General features: G+C 59.3%; 1 protein-coding gene across 2 annotated transcripts in view; it reads left to right on the plus strand.

Moving 5' to 3' along the window:
• ENG (endoglin) overlaps window positions 1-12,302 on the plus strand; it is a 54,813-nt gene extending 42,511 nt beyond the window's left edge. Inside the window, exons 11-15 of one of the 2 annotated variants that reach the window (XM_077836111.1) lie at window positions 1,136-1,249; window positions 4,680-4,934; window positions 5,709-5,769; window positions 9,282-9,377; window positions 10,135-12,302. In XM_077836111.1, the coding sequence (XP_077692237.1) occupies window positions 1,136-1,249; window positions 4,680-4,934; window positions 5,709-5,769; window positions 9,282-9,377; window positions 10,135-10,253 (645 nt within the window). In that variant the 3' untranslated portion in view covers window positions 10,254-12,302. Of the gene's footprint in view, window positions 1-1,135; window positions 1,250-4,679; window positions 4,935-5,708; window positions 5,770-9,281; window positions 9,378-9,955; window positions 10,108-10,134 lie in introns of those variants that run through there. The other variant, XM_077836112.1, reaches the window with a different exon arrangement.
• The last annotated feature ends 1,548 nt before the right edge of the window (window positions 12,303-13,850 follow it).

Below are 13,850 nucleotides of genomic sequence, written 5' to 3' on the forward strand. Positions count from 1 at the left end.
CTAGCTCAGCCTGCTCCTGTGGGCCCTGGGAGATCACCTGTGTTCTGGCAGGCCAGGGCTGCCACCCTTTGCCTATCCCACCCCTGCCGCAGCCTCCCATCCCTCATCTTAATCTGATGCAAAATGTCTCCTCCAGTCGCTCTCCATTCCCCCTGTGAGTCCCTTTAGAGGCTCCTGCTTCTTTTGTTCTCTTCCCGGTAACTTCCATTCCTCTCAAACCCCCTCCCTTCAGACAAGAGGAGGCAACGGCGTCTCCCAGCTAGATCAAACCCATGGTCCCAAGGTGTTCAACTTTGCTAGGGGATGGTTGAATTTTGATCACTCGCCGTTGTCTCTGGCCTGGCAGAGACATGACACCACCCCGCTAGCTCATGGGGATCCGCACACATACGGGCCTTCTGCCGTTCATGAAAGCAGACAGGACCCCCAAATTGTCACACTGGCTCAGGAGCCGGCAATCTGGAAACCTGTAGCTGGTTGCCACTCGCCCCAGCTCCCCAGACTGGCCCTGCCCAAGGGTTCCTCAGACTGCGGGACCTGGAGCAAGTGAAGCGAGGAGAGGTAGGAACTGTCTCATGCAGGTTCCGGGAGCCCCATGCCTTGAGTCACTGGCCAGGACAAAGCAGGGAGGAATACGCCATCGGGAACAGACCTGCCCAGGCCCTTGGGGCAATGGCAATTCCACCCTCACTTCTCTGCTTCCACACCTCTGACCGTGGAGCAGGTTTCCGCCTGGTTATAATGAACCAAGTACACAATAAGTTCTGAACAAACTGCCCTACACAGACACGCACTCTTGAATAGCCAGAGAGAGGTCAAAGGTGAGACTAGGAGCCAGATGTCCGAGTTGTTGGCAGGACTGTTCGGGGGCGGGAGGAGGGGAGCATTAAGGCTGTAGCCCTCTGGGATGCTGCATCAGGAAAAAGCACCGGAGTGGGGGGAGGTATATCCGTTGTCGCTGAAATAATCGTCCCTTTTCTGAGGTATTCCTAAGGCACCCATCAGTGCAAGGCCTAAGGGCTGGCTCCGAGAGCTTAGATTTCTGCAGTGATGCACAGTGGGCGCCCAGTGCCCTGTGGAAGCCCTGTCAGAGCGACAGCAGCCTGGAGCTCAGCCCTGTCTCCTTCCCACGTAGGTGCCGTTGGAGTGCAAACTGCCGCAGGAGCTCCAGTTGCAGCTTTACCGGACCCAGGACTTCAAGTGGCCTTCTACCACCGTGCTGGAAGTCAACAAAGCTGCTTATGTCCAGGTATTGGGCATCTCTCCCATCTTTGCTGGGCCCGGCTGGTGCCAGGCTTGGCTGGGCTGAGTTCATGAGACCGGGTGAGCAGCTAGAAGGCTCCAGGCCACTTGGAGAGTGGCTTTGCTTAGCCCGTCCCTGCACCTTGGTGTGTTTGTTCCCTGCTGTGGCTGTAGAGTGAGTGATGCCTTGGGAATGGGGAGTTAGTGCAGGAGCCTCTTTACCCCTGGAAAGCTGGGATGAAATCCCAGTTGGGCTCTGTGACTAGAAGTCATTTATGCACCTGCTTGAATGAATCCCCCGGCTTGGCAGGCTTTGGCTGAGAGAGGCCCAGGCCAGCACTCACTGTATGGGCTTAAAACCAAGTGTTAGATAGACACAGCTGATAGATGTGTGGGGCTGGGACAGGTGTCCCTTAGCTAAATGCCTCACGGAGACAATTACAGGCATGACTGGAACCAGTGAACCAGGTCTGGTGGGGACCGTTGCCCTGTGGGGGCAATGGTTGGTCTGCTGAGGTAATTAGCTCAATCAGGGGCAGCGATACAATTGGTAGGAGCAGGAAGTGTGCGAGTCATGGCAGAGAAAGCTGCGGGGGGGGGCTCTTCCTGATACATGTCTGCACTATGTTCCGCAGGGCTTGGCATCAAAAGATCAAAGGTGCAGATGGGCAAAAGCAACAACCTGTGTGTAAGAGACCGTGCAAATGGGCCAGGCAGCGGGTAGCTGAGCCAGCGCCCTGGGACGGGGCTAGGACAGGAATAGCCCCAGGGAGGGGACGGGGATCAGGCTGCAGCTCAGGGTTGAGGGGAGTCGGTAGAGCTGGCGTGGGAAGGAGTTTGCATGGAGCCAGCTGCACCCCCCTGCCTTTGCTGCTCACACAAGTCGTAGCTACGGGAAGGGGAGAGCCGCTCCTAGGAAGAGAATTCCGGGGGAGAGCTAATTGCCAAGGACGGCATGTGACCATGGACCTGTTCCTGGGCCCGGCTGACCTGGCCCAAACTCCCGCTCCATGCCAACGCCACCTCCGCCCTCCACCCAGCCTCACTCCCTGTGTACAGGCTTCAGTCTGACCGAGGCTGCTCCTGCAACCAGCTTCCTCCAGACACGAGAGAATGTGTGACAACCCGCTCCAGTCACCCGCACTTCAGTGCAGGAGGGGAGAGCCGTGCAGGCAGACCCGTGCTGGCCCAGCTCAAAGCAGCCGTGTAGACATGGCAGCACAGGCTTCAGCGCAGGCGAGCAACACGCGTACGAACCCTGGTGCGTTTGCACAGACCGGGCTGAAGCCCACGGCGCTGCATCTACGCTGCTGTTTTCAGCGGTGCTCGCGGGGGGATGGCTGCACAAACCGCAGTCGCACCTTGGCTTACGGTGGAGGCATTCCCCCAGGGAGCGAGCGTCGCTGTGTTAGCTGGAGGCAGACTGTGCCCCAGAATGACCCCAGTCATACTATGCCCATGGGTATATACATTGCCCCAGTTAGGCGGGTACAGAGGGGTAAAGGGTGAGTGCAGGGGACGGGACTAGAATCGATGACCTCTCGAGCGCCCTTCCAGTCCTACACTACCCTTCGATGATAATCAGGTCTCTGATGACTCAGGCCTGGGTTTTAGTGGAACGTTTTTTCGCGTAAAGATGATAACATATCACTTAGCAACCTAGATCTCGTCAGAAGGCTCTGCCGGCCGGAAACAGAGCCATTTGGCTTGGTGTCTCTCTTATTCCCACATCCCGTCTGTAAGCATTTGATCATTGGTGACGGGTGCTGATAGCTCACTGGGGCCTTCCGGCTGGGGGAAGGTAAATAACTCGTTTTCCTCTCCTCTGTTCTCTTTGTGCCAGGATACACAGTGCATGTCAGACAATTGGCAGGGAACTGGATCTTTGATTCCAGATGGTTCGGGCTGTCCCCTCCCTCTCCCCCTCCATCCACAAATCAGGTTTAGGGGTCAGCGTCTATCAGGGCTAATCATTTTTCCCAAACAAGGTGGCTCCAGCCTCTTCATGTGGTCATAGCTTCCTGCTCAAACTCTTCGGGCTCAGGAATTAGGACTCTAGATTTCCTGACCGTTTATCAGTCAGATGAAGGGTTGTCCGCAAACCCATTCTGTGCAAACTCTGCCGGCCATGTGGCTGTCATCAGCCTGACCCAAAGCCCAGGGAACAACGACAGTTGTTGGATCCGGCCCTTACAACCCGGCGCTGTCTGTACAGGGGGATCAGAGCCAAGCCAGCTACAGCTGTGCATTAAACACTGCAGTTGCAGTGTGGGTTCTGGTACATTGGCCCAGACCAGAGAGGACAGGGAATTACAATGGTCTGAAGCCATGTTAGAAACCCAAGTATAAGGCAGTGGACTAACTCGGCAGGCAAGAAACGTGTGCAATCAACAAAGCTTTAATCCCCAGGGGTGATGCTTATATCATGAAAGCAAAGTATCTTACCCTGAGGAAAGCTCCCCACTGTGGGGGTTCACCTGTCCTGTGGTCACCGAGCGTGGAGCTCCCCCAACTCAGCAGCATCTTCCCCTCTCTCACTGGCCTGCAGCCAGACCACAGCCTTCCCCTTGAGCACCTGGGCTGAGCTAGAGTAACCCTGGTGCCGTGGGGAGAAGGTAGCCTCTGTAGATTCTTTGGGAGGTAGGTACCCAAGGGCTGGTGTCCATGGCATGGTGGTGGCTAAGATCTCCAGCAGCTGGCCCACCTCCCGCTCTCTCTGCTTTTCCTGGTACACGCAGCATTATTTGGCAGATCCCCTAACGCCCATGCCTTTGACAGCGCTTGGGGGCAATGAAGGTTTATTCTGCTTCTGCCATCCTGCCAATCCCTTCCTTCTGTGCTACTGTCCCTTCCAACTGCCTGCGCAGGCCTGTTACTCTGTTGCCGCACCATCACACCGCGGGAAGTGACTCCGCAGGGGAGTCGAGAGCGATAACCCACATTCACATGGCCAAATGAAAAGCAAAGAGAAATTAGAGAGAGGGTCATCCTGTAAAGAGTGGGTGAGAATCAACCTGCCTCGGGGTATAGTATGGCTCAGATACCGTTGGATGGGCTAGACAGTTGTGTTCCAGTGGGTCAGGCGGCGTGGAGCGGAGGATTCCTGCCTGGGCTGGTGACAGAAACCCTGCTAGAACTGTGCCACACCAGCGGTGTGTAGACAGGGTTGGAGTAGCCCAGTTCTGATCCCAGTGTGGACAGAGCTTCATTGCGTCCAGGGCCCACGCCTCAGAGAAGCACCCAGCCGGGTTGTACTCACCCATGAGGAAGCCACATCAACTGGAGACTGGGAGTCGGGGCTGGCTTGCCCCCTCCAGTCCTCAGCCTGTACATGGGTGGATCCTTTGGCTTCCTTCCCTGCCAGCCCAGATACAGAGCTGAGATGCAACCTCCGAGACCAGCTAACTGAACTCTCCTTCTCCTGCTGCCCCCTGCAGGTCTCGTTTCGGGCAGAGATTGCCCAGACTCGCCTGAAGGTGGAGGAGTGCTCTCTGCAGGCTGCTGGCGAGGAGCCTCAGCAGCTCCTGATCCAGCCTGTCACGGCGCTCGGCCAAGCAGTGACCGTCCTCAAGCCAACAGAAGCCACTCTGGGCCGGGAACTCCATCGGTTCAGCTTTGTCTACAGCCTGGCTGGGGGAGGGCCCTTTCCTCCTTGCGCCATCCTGTCGTGCAGAGTGACCTTGCCTTTCAACGTGAGTGTGGGGGCCGTCTCCTTCGTGGGCACCCCCAGGAGGCCTGGTGGCATGACCCTGGCCCAGGACCCTTTGCCCATCTGTCGAGCGAGGGGGCTGTTCCCACTGCCCTAGCAGGGGGGCAGGGAGGCACCGATGGGAGGTTCGAGGGATTCCATTCTCGTGTCCCGCTGGCTGGCTGGTGATGTGCAGCCCGAGACCAGACGACACACACATAAGGCTGGGTGGAGGTTAATGGGGCCTAGCTCTCGCTGCACCGCCCTGCCGAGCTGAGAGGGATTTGCACTGGATCGCAGGGCCCAGACTAGCCCCACTGCCACAGCCTTCGCACGGGGCACAAGCCAGGTGTGACGTCGCCTCCCTGTTCCCAAGAGCAGTGGAGCTGCGGCCAGGGGCACGTAGTGCACCTACTGTCCAAGAGCCCCAATGTACGTTAGAAACAGGAACGAATCAGGCTTCACACCAGTCCTGGGGATCAGTATCCCCATTTACAGTGGGAGAAACTGAGCCACAAGGAGGGGAATGAACCCCTGCCCCCCGGTCACCTGGGCACTGGTCCTGTGGCAGAGGCAGGGATAGAATCAAGGTCTCCTGCCTCCCTGGCCTGCACCTTAGCCACAAGGCCAGGGGTCTCTTCCCAGGGTGTCGCCAGGTGCTCATCCATTGTGACCGGCTGCTGGGGGATCCGTGGGGTACTCAGGGCTCTCTCGCTGGGCGGGGCAGAGATGTGCGCAGCTCATCTTAACCCTCTTGGTTTTCTTCTCAAAATCACAGGACAGCACCATCGAGAGAAAATTAGAGGTGACGCTGCAGGACACCAGACCTCCACCTTCCAGTGAGTTCACAATCTCCTTGTCACGTCACGTCGGGTCAGAGCTGAGAGCTGGAGCCGAGCTACCCAGTGAGGGTGGATCAGCACGGAGCCCAGCCTGCACTGCCGTTAGATTGTCCCTGGTGCGAGGTGCAGGCAGACGGGTGGGAGCAGAGAGTGTCCCATAGTCCTTGCCGAGTTTCAGTCTGGTGAGGATCTTCTGGCAGGATTAGCGCCCTCCCTCGGCTGGAGAATGGGAGCTGGTTTAATGGGGACCAGGGTGACTAGACGGGAGAGAAATACCAGTTCAAAGAGAAACGTGGTTGCACCTATAGAAATGGGCTGAGTGGGGAAAGGAGTGATGGCTGATGGGACGCCTTGTAACTGGGAAGCAATGCCCAGGAGGGGATAGCAGGACCAGGGCTCAGTATGTTCCTCACCAAAAGGGGAGGCCCTTGAATGACTGTGAGACCTGGCAGGCTGGGATGAGCTGCCTTGCTAGCGGGTGAGATATGGACGAGGCTTCCGTGCGAGGAACTCCACGGGCCAGAGGCTGGCGGGAGCCATCCTGAGAACTGGCCATCTCAGGGTGGGTGGCTTGCGCAGGCCTCAGCAAGTGAGATGCCTTCATCCTGGTGGGGGGCTGGGGGGAGAGGGGCCAGGCTGGCACTGAGCCCAAGACTCAACACAGGCTTTTCCACGGCGCCGTCCCGCTGGCGCGCTTATCAAATTCCTGGCAGCTTCCTTCTGCTTTTCTTCCCCTCGTTTCTTCTTGATCTGCATTCCCGCTGTGGCTGTTGTGACAGAGCCGTGCAGTGTGTCAGCTGGTCTCCCCGGAGAGGGGTTAGGGGTTGCGGCTGGGCCAGGCGCTGACCTACAGGAAGTTGTGTACAGTGACTGTGCACCAGTTGTCTGCGGAGGATAACAGGCTGCAGGGGGTGGGGAAGGGAAGCGAAGTTCTGAGGTGAGCCAGAGCCCAAGTAAACTTGTCTTGGTGTGATAGGAAACAGCCCAACTTGGCGAGGACTCAGTCAAAAGAGCCTGGTGGCAATTGGATGCAGTATCCTTTACTTCCTGTCCCAAACTCTTGTGTAGCCTTCCTGTGTTGCTGTTAAACCCCAGAGGTAGCTGCATTTCACTGATGTGTGCAGTGATTCCTAAAGCTAGCATTTGTAACGTGCCTTTGGGTCATTCTGAACAAAGGCTGCTGCATGGATGTAGATGCATTATTGGTCCAGTTTGGTGTTTGCATTTAGTATCAACCACATCATTTTTATCCTCCCCACAAAATCCTGGAAATCAGAATCTCTGTGTGGGAGAAGCTCTTTGGAGGAGTTGATCTCTGATAGACAAATACAGTGTGGCCAAGCCTTGCCATTTTAATGCACGTCATGAGATGGTTAGTGTTTGTCTTCAAGCTCCAGCTCCTGGAGTCATAGGATGGAGGTGACAGGCTCGGCTTTCATTACAACCCAGGACGTTTCTGGCTCTGGTGGCTGCAGAGAAAAGCTAGACAGCATGACCCCTTACATCTCAAAACCTAGCAGGCAAAGTCAAGCCCCCAGAATGTGTTATTTTTAAGATGTCCTGATTTTGGGGGGTGGGGGGGCTGGCTCAGGATTTCTGAAGCTTTGGGGTTGGCGATGCTGCACAGAGCTTTGTGCGAGGGCAGAGGTGTGGTGAGCTCGCTGGGGCAGGAGCTGTGCCTGCGTGCGAACAGCACCTGGCACGGGGCAGGTGCTCCCGAAAGACACAGACTTGGGGATGATAATGGACGGGTGACTTCAGCCCCTGGTGTCTACCGAGAAGTGGTTTCCTTGCCTGCCAGTCTCCCCCGGCTGAACCCCCTGAGCAGCCGCGAGGGAGGCGTCCTGCTGATGTCTCCCAGAGCAGTTATTCTTGCATTCACTCCATGCGAGGGAGCGTGGCCTGTCTTCCTGCCCAGCTGAATCCTTTCCAAGCAGGAATGAATCTTCAGCCCCATCCAAGAATGGATGATTTCCTGCTTTCCTCCCACCTTGGTCCCCTCTTCCTGCCTCTGTTTGCTCAGCTCCCCCAGGACGGCAGCACAACAAAGCAAGGAAAGGCTTTTGACACGCGCTAGTCCCGACTGGAATTCGCGCCGCACATCACACTCTCAAACACACACGTCTCACATCCCCGGGCGGTTTCATGAGTGCCGCGGCCCGGAGACAGACACAGAGAGGAGCTGCTGGGCTCAGCAGAGGAGAGCTGCTCCCTCTAGGGGGGGTGGAACCAGTGACTGAGAGGAGTCCAGGAACCATCAGCAGACCAAACCAGTGTCTACCTCTTCCAGGCCGTCGGCCTCCACCCAGCCACCTGAGCAAGGTGGGGCTTGCAAGGAACTGGGAGACCGTAGCAAGCCCAGTATAAATAAATCAGAGCAAAGGCTTGATCATTCCTTGACTAGGTACTGCAGGCTGTGGTGGTGTGAATCTTCTCTGAGTCCATATTGAGCCCGTGGTGGCCGTGGGGTTTGCTATCTTTGGAGATGTAGCACTGAAGTCCTGAATACCTGTGCCCATGAAAGATCCCAAGGGGTGCGCTCCTCCCCCCGCCACGCCGAATGTTTAGTTTCACAACATTCAGCCTCATCTGGAATCCTCCATGTAGTTTCAGCTGCCAGGCATTCCTTGTTAACCCGCCTGCAGAAAATCCACCATCAGTGTAGTGTTCCTGTGTGCTGCCAAGCAGCTATCACACCCATGCCTAGAGGTGGCTGCTTTTCAATGCTGCACCAAGGTGGTGCTCTGTGCGTGTACAGGAACGAACGTATAAAGCATGCAGCAGTTTGCAGGACTGCATGGCCCAAAGCGCATGGTCAGTGCAGCAGGAGAGAAGCTGTGAGCCTGCTGCTTGCAGAGAAACCTGCCTCTGACAATTTCTAAAGCTCCCCTCCCTCCGTGCGGGAGAGGGGCAGAGTCAGACTGATGCAGAGGGGTTGGGGGATAAGGTCACTTAAAAGCCATATGCTTTGCTTTCTGTCTCCTTTTAACTGGTTAATTTCAAGTCACTGGCAAGCTTTGGTCCTGCCCTCACTCCTCCATGCCTGGTGGGACTGGCACGCTCCTGCTGTCAGACCATTGCACAGCCTGTGAGCTGCCGATCCTACCCTGCTAGGGGCGCGGAGCCCTTACAAACCTAGCAGTCACGTCCTTCCAGCCAGATCCCCCGCACAGGGACAAACCCCTGCCCGGCTCGTCGCTCTGCTCCGTAGTTCAGTTCCCACCACGGTTTCACCTTGGCTATTTCCTGAGCTGGCCAGGTACCTGCGTGGAAAAGGGAGGCTCTGGGGCAGGAGGCAGGGGCGTCTCTTGCTGGCCCATCAGCAGTGGATGGGTTTCAGTGGAGAGTCCTTACTATGGGCAGAGAGAAGGCTTCACAGTGTGTTAACCCAGCTGGAGCCTGGAGGCGGGGGGCTCTGGGCTATAGAAGAGCAATGGGGGGCTCATGTCTGGGGAAATATGCTGATTGCTTTCAATGCTCCTCTTGCCTTGTCTCCTGTGTGGCTCCAGGCCTAGGGATAGAAGCAGTCGTGGGGATCACCTTCGCAGCCTTCTTAATCGGCACGCTCCTCACCGCCGCGCTCTGGTGCATTTACTCCCATACCCGTGAGTATCAGCTGCTCTGCCTCGTCTCTGCCCCAGTCTCCCTCCCTCTGCCCCCCTCCCCCCGCATGGTGCCCAGTGCCATGGCCTTGGGGTGCGCTCGGTCTGCTCAGCAGGAGCTGGGTCTCTCCTTGGAGTGCTGCGGGGGATGGTGGGGGAATCCGCGGCTGGCAGGTGCTGATCAGCTGTTGGGCTGGTCCAGGCTCCAGGGTGTGACGCAGCCTTCGGGCCGGATCCCCAGCCGGTGCATCTGCCCCGCAGCTCCACCCCACAGCGACCCAGGGAAAATGCTGTCCTGTTGGAACAGTCCACCCGTCCCTTTTCCTGAGGCCTCCAGCTGGGAGCGAGGATGATGGTTGCTGTCAGAAGGCCCGGTGCTGCTCAGGGAGCCTTGCTCCTGTTCCCAAGGGCCGGAGCAGTTGTTCCCGGTTTGCCTGGAAGCTTATCTGCATAATATGCCAGTATCAATAGAGCAAGGACAACAAAACCCTGCAGCCTATCGCCTTAGCTCCCTCCTGAATAGGCTGGCCAGGCCCAGCCCGGACCAGCTGATTGGTTTATCTCTCGCCTTTTCCTTCCAGCGCCAGTGTAAACACAGGGACAATTGGCTTATCTCAGCACTGACAGGGCCGTGATTGGGCCAGGGAAGATTGAGCCACCACATGCTCTGTGTTCCCTCGTCATCACCTGATTGGCTGTGAGCAACCCCCTGGCGCCTGCCTAATGTTTTCCATTTTTTCTGACATGTAACATCCTCCAGGCCCCATGGCCAAAATGCAGCCGGTCCCCACCAACGCCCCAGCCTCCGAGAGCAGCAGCCCCAGTCACAGCGTCGGCAGCACCCAGAGCACCCCCTGCTCCAGCAGCAGCATGGCCTAGGCAGCAGGCCACCCGGACACCCCCACCCCTCGGGGAGAGAGGGGCTGTCTGGGAGCTCCCGCCCATGGACCTCATCGGAGCCGCAGGCAGCTGAGCTCCCCGACCCAGGGACAGCTGTGGGGGAGAAGCCAGTGGGGCCCGTCCCTCGTAGCCTGCTCTGCTGGACAGGCACAGCGGAGAGGAGCAACCACACCCTCACTTTTCACGCACTCCGGGAGCAACACGCCCACCAGCTCTCCACAGCCAGAACTGAACAAAGGAAGGTACCAGCAGCATGCTGAGGACTGGGAGACCAGGCCAGGCCCATGCCAGCCACAGGCTGGGAGCGTGAGCATGAGGACGAGCAGCCAGCACGTCGGGAGAGCGGATGGCCCAGGGAGCCTTTCACTCCGAGGCCAGTCGTTCTCTGCCCAGGAGCCGGAGTGCCCAAAATCCCTCTAACTCTCTCCTGCAGCTGTTCAGTAGCCAGCCTGAGAGGGGCTGGGGGCATCTGTCCATTCCCTAATGCAGAGATGGCCCCGCTGGATCCCCCCTGTCCTGCCCCCTTTGCAGGCTGCCCCAGGAGAGGGGCCAAAGCCTGACGGGGGCGTAAGGCCTGAACTCCCCTCGCCGGGGTCCCCCAGTCAAGGAGTGGGCTCGGCTGGTGCTGCTGCTGCCCACTTCCCAGACTAGAGGGGAAAGGCCCCTGCTCCCTGCCAATCCCTCCAGCTGAAGAATCACCGTCGCCTCCCACGCAGCCCGTCTGCTGGGATACAGCCCATGAGCAGAAGCGGCCACTCGAACGCCCTGCCGCTCACGGCAGAGCTTAAGTCAGCATGAGCCCAGCCCTTTGCCCCGGGCCTCAGCCTGGCAGCCAGTGGGCTCCAGAGCCCGCTGCTTAGACCCACTCCGACTGCAGCGGTTGCCAAACGCGGTCAAGGCGCTGCCGGTCTCCCAGGCCCACTGAGGCGCAGGTGAGGCAGCTGAAATCAGCAGGTTCCCTCGTGGAACCTGGGTGCTCAGGCAGCAGCTGTGTGACCGCACTCCGGCCAGGCAAGGGGAGGCTCCCAGGCCAGACGGGGTTTTCCTGCTGGAGGGATTCGTTCCACCCCAGTCCGGTTCCTTGTCAGGGACCGACTCCTACAGATCTGGGCAGGCAGCAGGGAAGGATTCCTCCCCCATGCCCTGGGGTTGCTGGAAAGGCGTGCGCACCCGCACAGCAAATAGGAAGCTGGGATTCGGCTCCCCCATGACTGTGACGGGCAGGGAGGGCAGAGCTCGGGGCCCGGCCGTCGTGGCCCTTTCGGGCCGTGGCACACCCAGCGTTCCTTGCTGTACATAACCCTCTAGCCCTGCAGTCACACAGCCGCGGTGCCGAGGCGGCGTGTCAGTTACTAGCAACTATGTACCTTTCCTTTTGGGGGGGGGTTAGAACTGGGAGCCGAGCTGCCTTCAGCCTGACCGAGCGGGTATTTACGTGTGCGCCAGGCACAGCCCAGGGCGAGGCGCGAGGCACAGCTGCAGGAACAGGGGGGCCTGCGTGGCGAAGCCACAGGGGGAGCGTTTTCTGACTGGCGGGCGCCATGCCTCTGCCCTGGGGCGACAGGTGGGGTCGGGTCCTGCAGAGCCCCCCCACCACACACACACTTTAAACACCGCCCGCCCCCCCCCCCCCCCGGTGCCCCCAGGGGCTTGACCCTGACTGATACCGCCCTTTACTAAACGTAACCCACCGGGAGACACCTGCTCTGGCAGCTCGCTGGCCTGTTTCTGGCCCCCCAGGCTGAACGCCTGGCCCTTGGGGGACTGAGTGTAATTAAAGTCACACGTGGACTCCCCGAGCCGTAGCGCAGCTGGCTGGGAGTCGCGGGCTCTCAGCCAAGGGCCTGGCTCCACCAAACCACAGACCAGGTTTGATGCCCCCAGGCTCAGACCAGTCTGAATGGCGCCCACCAGCTGGGCCTTGCCCTCCCTCCCTCCCCAGCCCCGGGGTTGTGCCTCTGGTCTGTAAATATTTGTATTGACCCCGTGTAACCATGATAACGTATCAATAAAAGTGGGTTGACTGGAGCCTGTGGAGAGGATTCCTGGCCCTGCCCAGCCTGCTCCCGGAAAGGCACCAAACAGCACGTCCCCCTTTCCAGCTTTTCCTTGTTTATCCCGGCCCAGCCACAAACCACCTGCAAGCTGGCCTGGGGGGGCGCGGGCGAGCCAGCAACTGCCAAGACCCCACGTGACCTCCCTGTGTTTGGGTTTCCAGTGCATTGTGCACATGCAGCTGTGCAAGCGGCCGGCCAGCGCTGCCCCCAGGGCCCTGGCCGGCCCCACTTCGACAACCGGAAACCCAGAGCAGCACCCTGCTGCCGAAGCGGCAGAGCACGGCCCGAGGGGCGAGCTCCTTCCTGGCTCCCGCACGGCCTGCCGGGCTCACCCCGGCACCAGCGGCCATGGGCTGACAAACAGTTGCGGTACAGCAGCAGGGGAGGGGGTGGGGAACGTGGCCCCAGGCGGGCATCCCCCCACCCTGGAGGAACAGCCAGTGGCAGATGGAGACATCCTATCCCGCAGCCCCAGGTCTATTCTGGCCTAGAGATCCCAGCCTGCGGGTAGGGATAGCCAAGGGAAAAGCCACATCCCAGCCTGCAGAGCTGAGGGGCAGAAAGGGCCAAGCTGCCCCAGATGGGTGGGGGAAGGGCTGAGCCAAAGCCAGCTCTTGTTTTGAGCCCCGGGCTGGGGGCTGCCTCGGCTGGCGACGGGGGAGATGCTGCTCCTGCAGGTAGCACCGCTGATGTCAGATGCTCCAGGCTGCCCCGGCTCCCAAAGGCCTTGGGTTAGCCCTGCTCCTGCCCACAGCTCAGCTAAGCCTCCTGGCGCCAGCCCGAGCTGAGCGAGCCCAGGCCCTGCCTTGGCCAAAGCCAGCCCAGCACCCCAGTTCCTACCCTGAGCTGCCTTCCCTGGGGTGCAAAGTGAAGCAGGAAAAGCAGCTCCCTGCGCGGGCCGCCTGCTTTTACCCAGGCTGCATGGAAGGGACCAGCCAGGCTGGCCACGGTGAGAGGAAGTGTCACGTGAGCCGGGCCTAATTCCCCCGACACTGGTGCCTGGCTAGTGTCAGCAGCCCCGTCAGCAGCTGTGTCCCTCCGTCCGCCCCCCGGGAGCTGCAGTCGGCTTGCCCAGCAGATTTGACACCACCCCTGTACATATTAGCTGGGTCCTTGAGCAGCGGCACCCAGGCCAGCCCCGTGTTCACCAGCTCCACCATCGCTCCGTGCAGCAGGCCCTGGGGAAGGGGGGACCACATGCAGAATGGGGTGGTCGGGCTCTAGGGATGAACACAGCTTGTCTAAGCCCTCCAGGAAAGCCCTCCACCTGTGCACGGATGGCCGGGGCCCTGGGTACGTGGAGGGGGACCCAGCCAAGATTTATTAACAGCCAAAAGCCATGGTGCTCTCAGCAGCTTCAGCCCTGCCCACGACTCCACCCGGGCAGCCCAGGCCAGGCCCCGGGCCAGGCCCCAGGCCCCCGCGGTGAATGCAATAACACTGCCAGCAGCCCCGCTGGCCCCAGGCTGGGGCCGGGGAGTCCTCTCACTCTGCAGCTGTTCCCGTTCCATCATTTCAC

This window comes from Eretmochelys imbricata, chromosome 16 (genome assembly GCF_965152235.1).
Source record: "Eretmochelys imbricata isolate rEreImb1 chromosome 16, rEreImb1.hap1, whole genome shotgun sequence".
Taxonomy (NCBI): domain Eukaryota; kingdom Metazoa; phylum Chordata; order Testudines; family Cheloniidae; genus Eretmochelys; species Eretmochelys imbricata.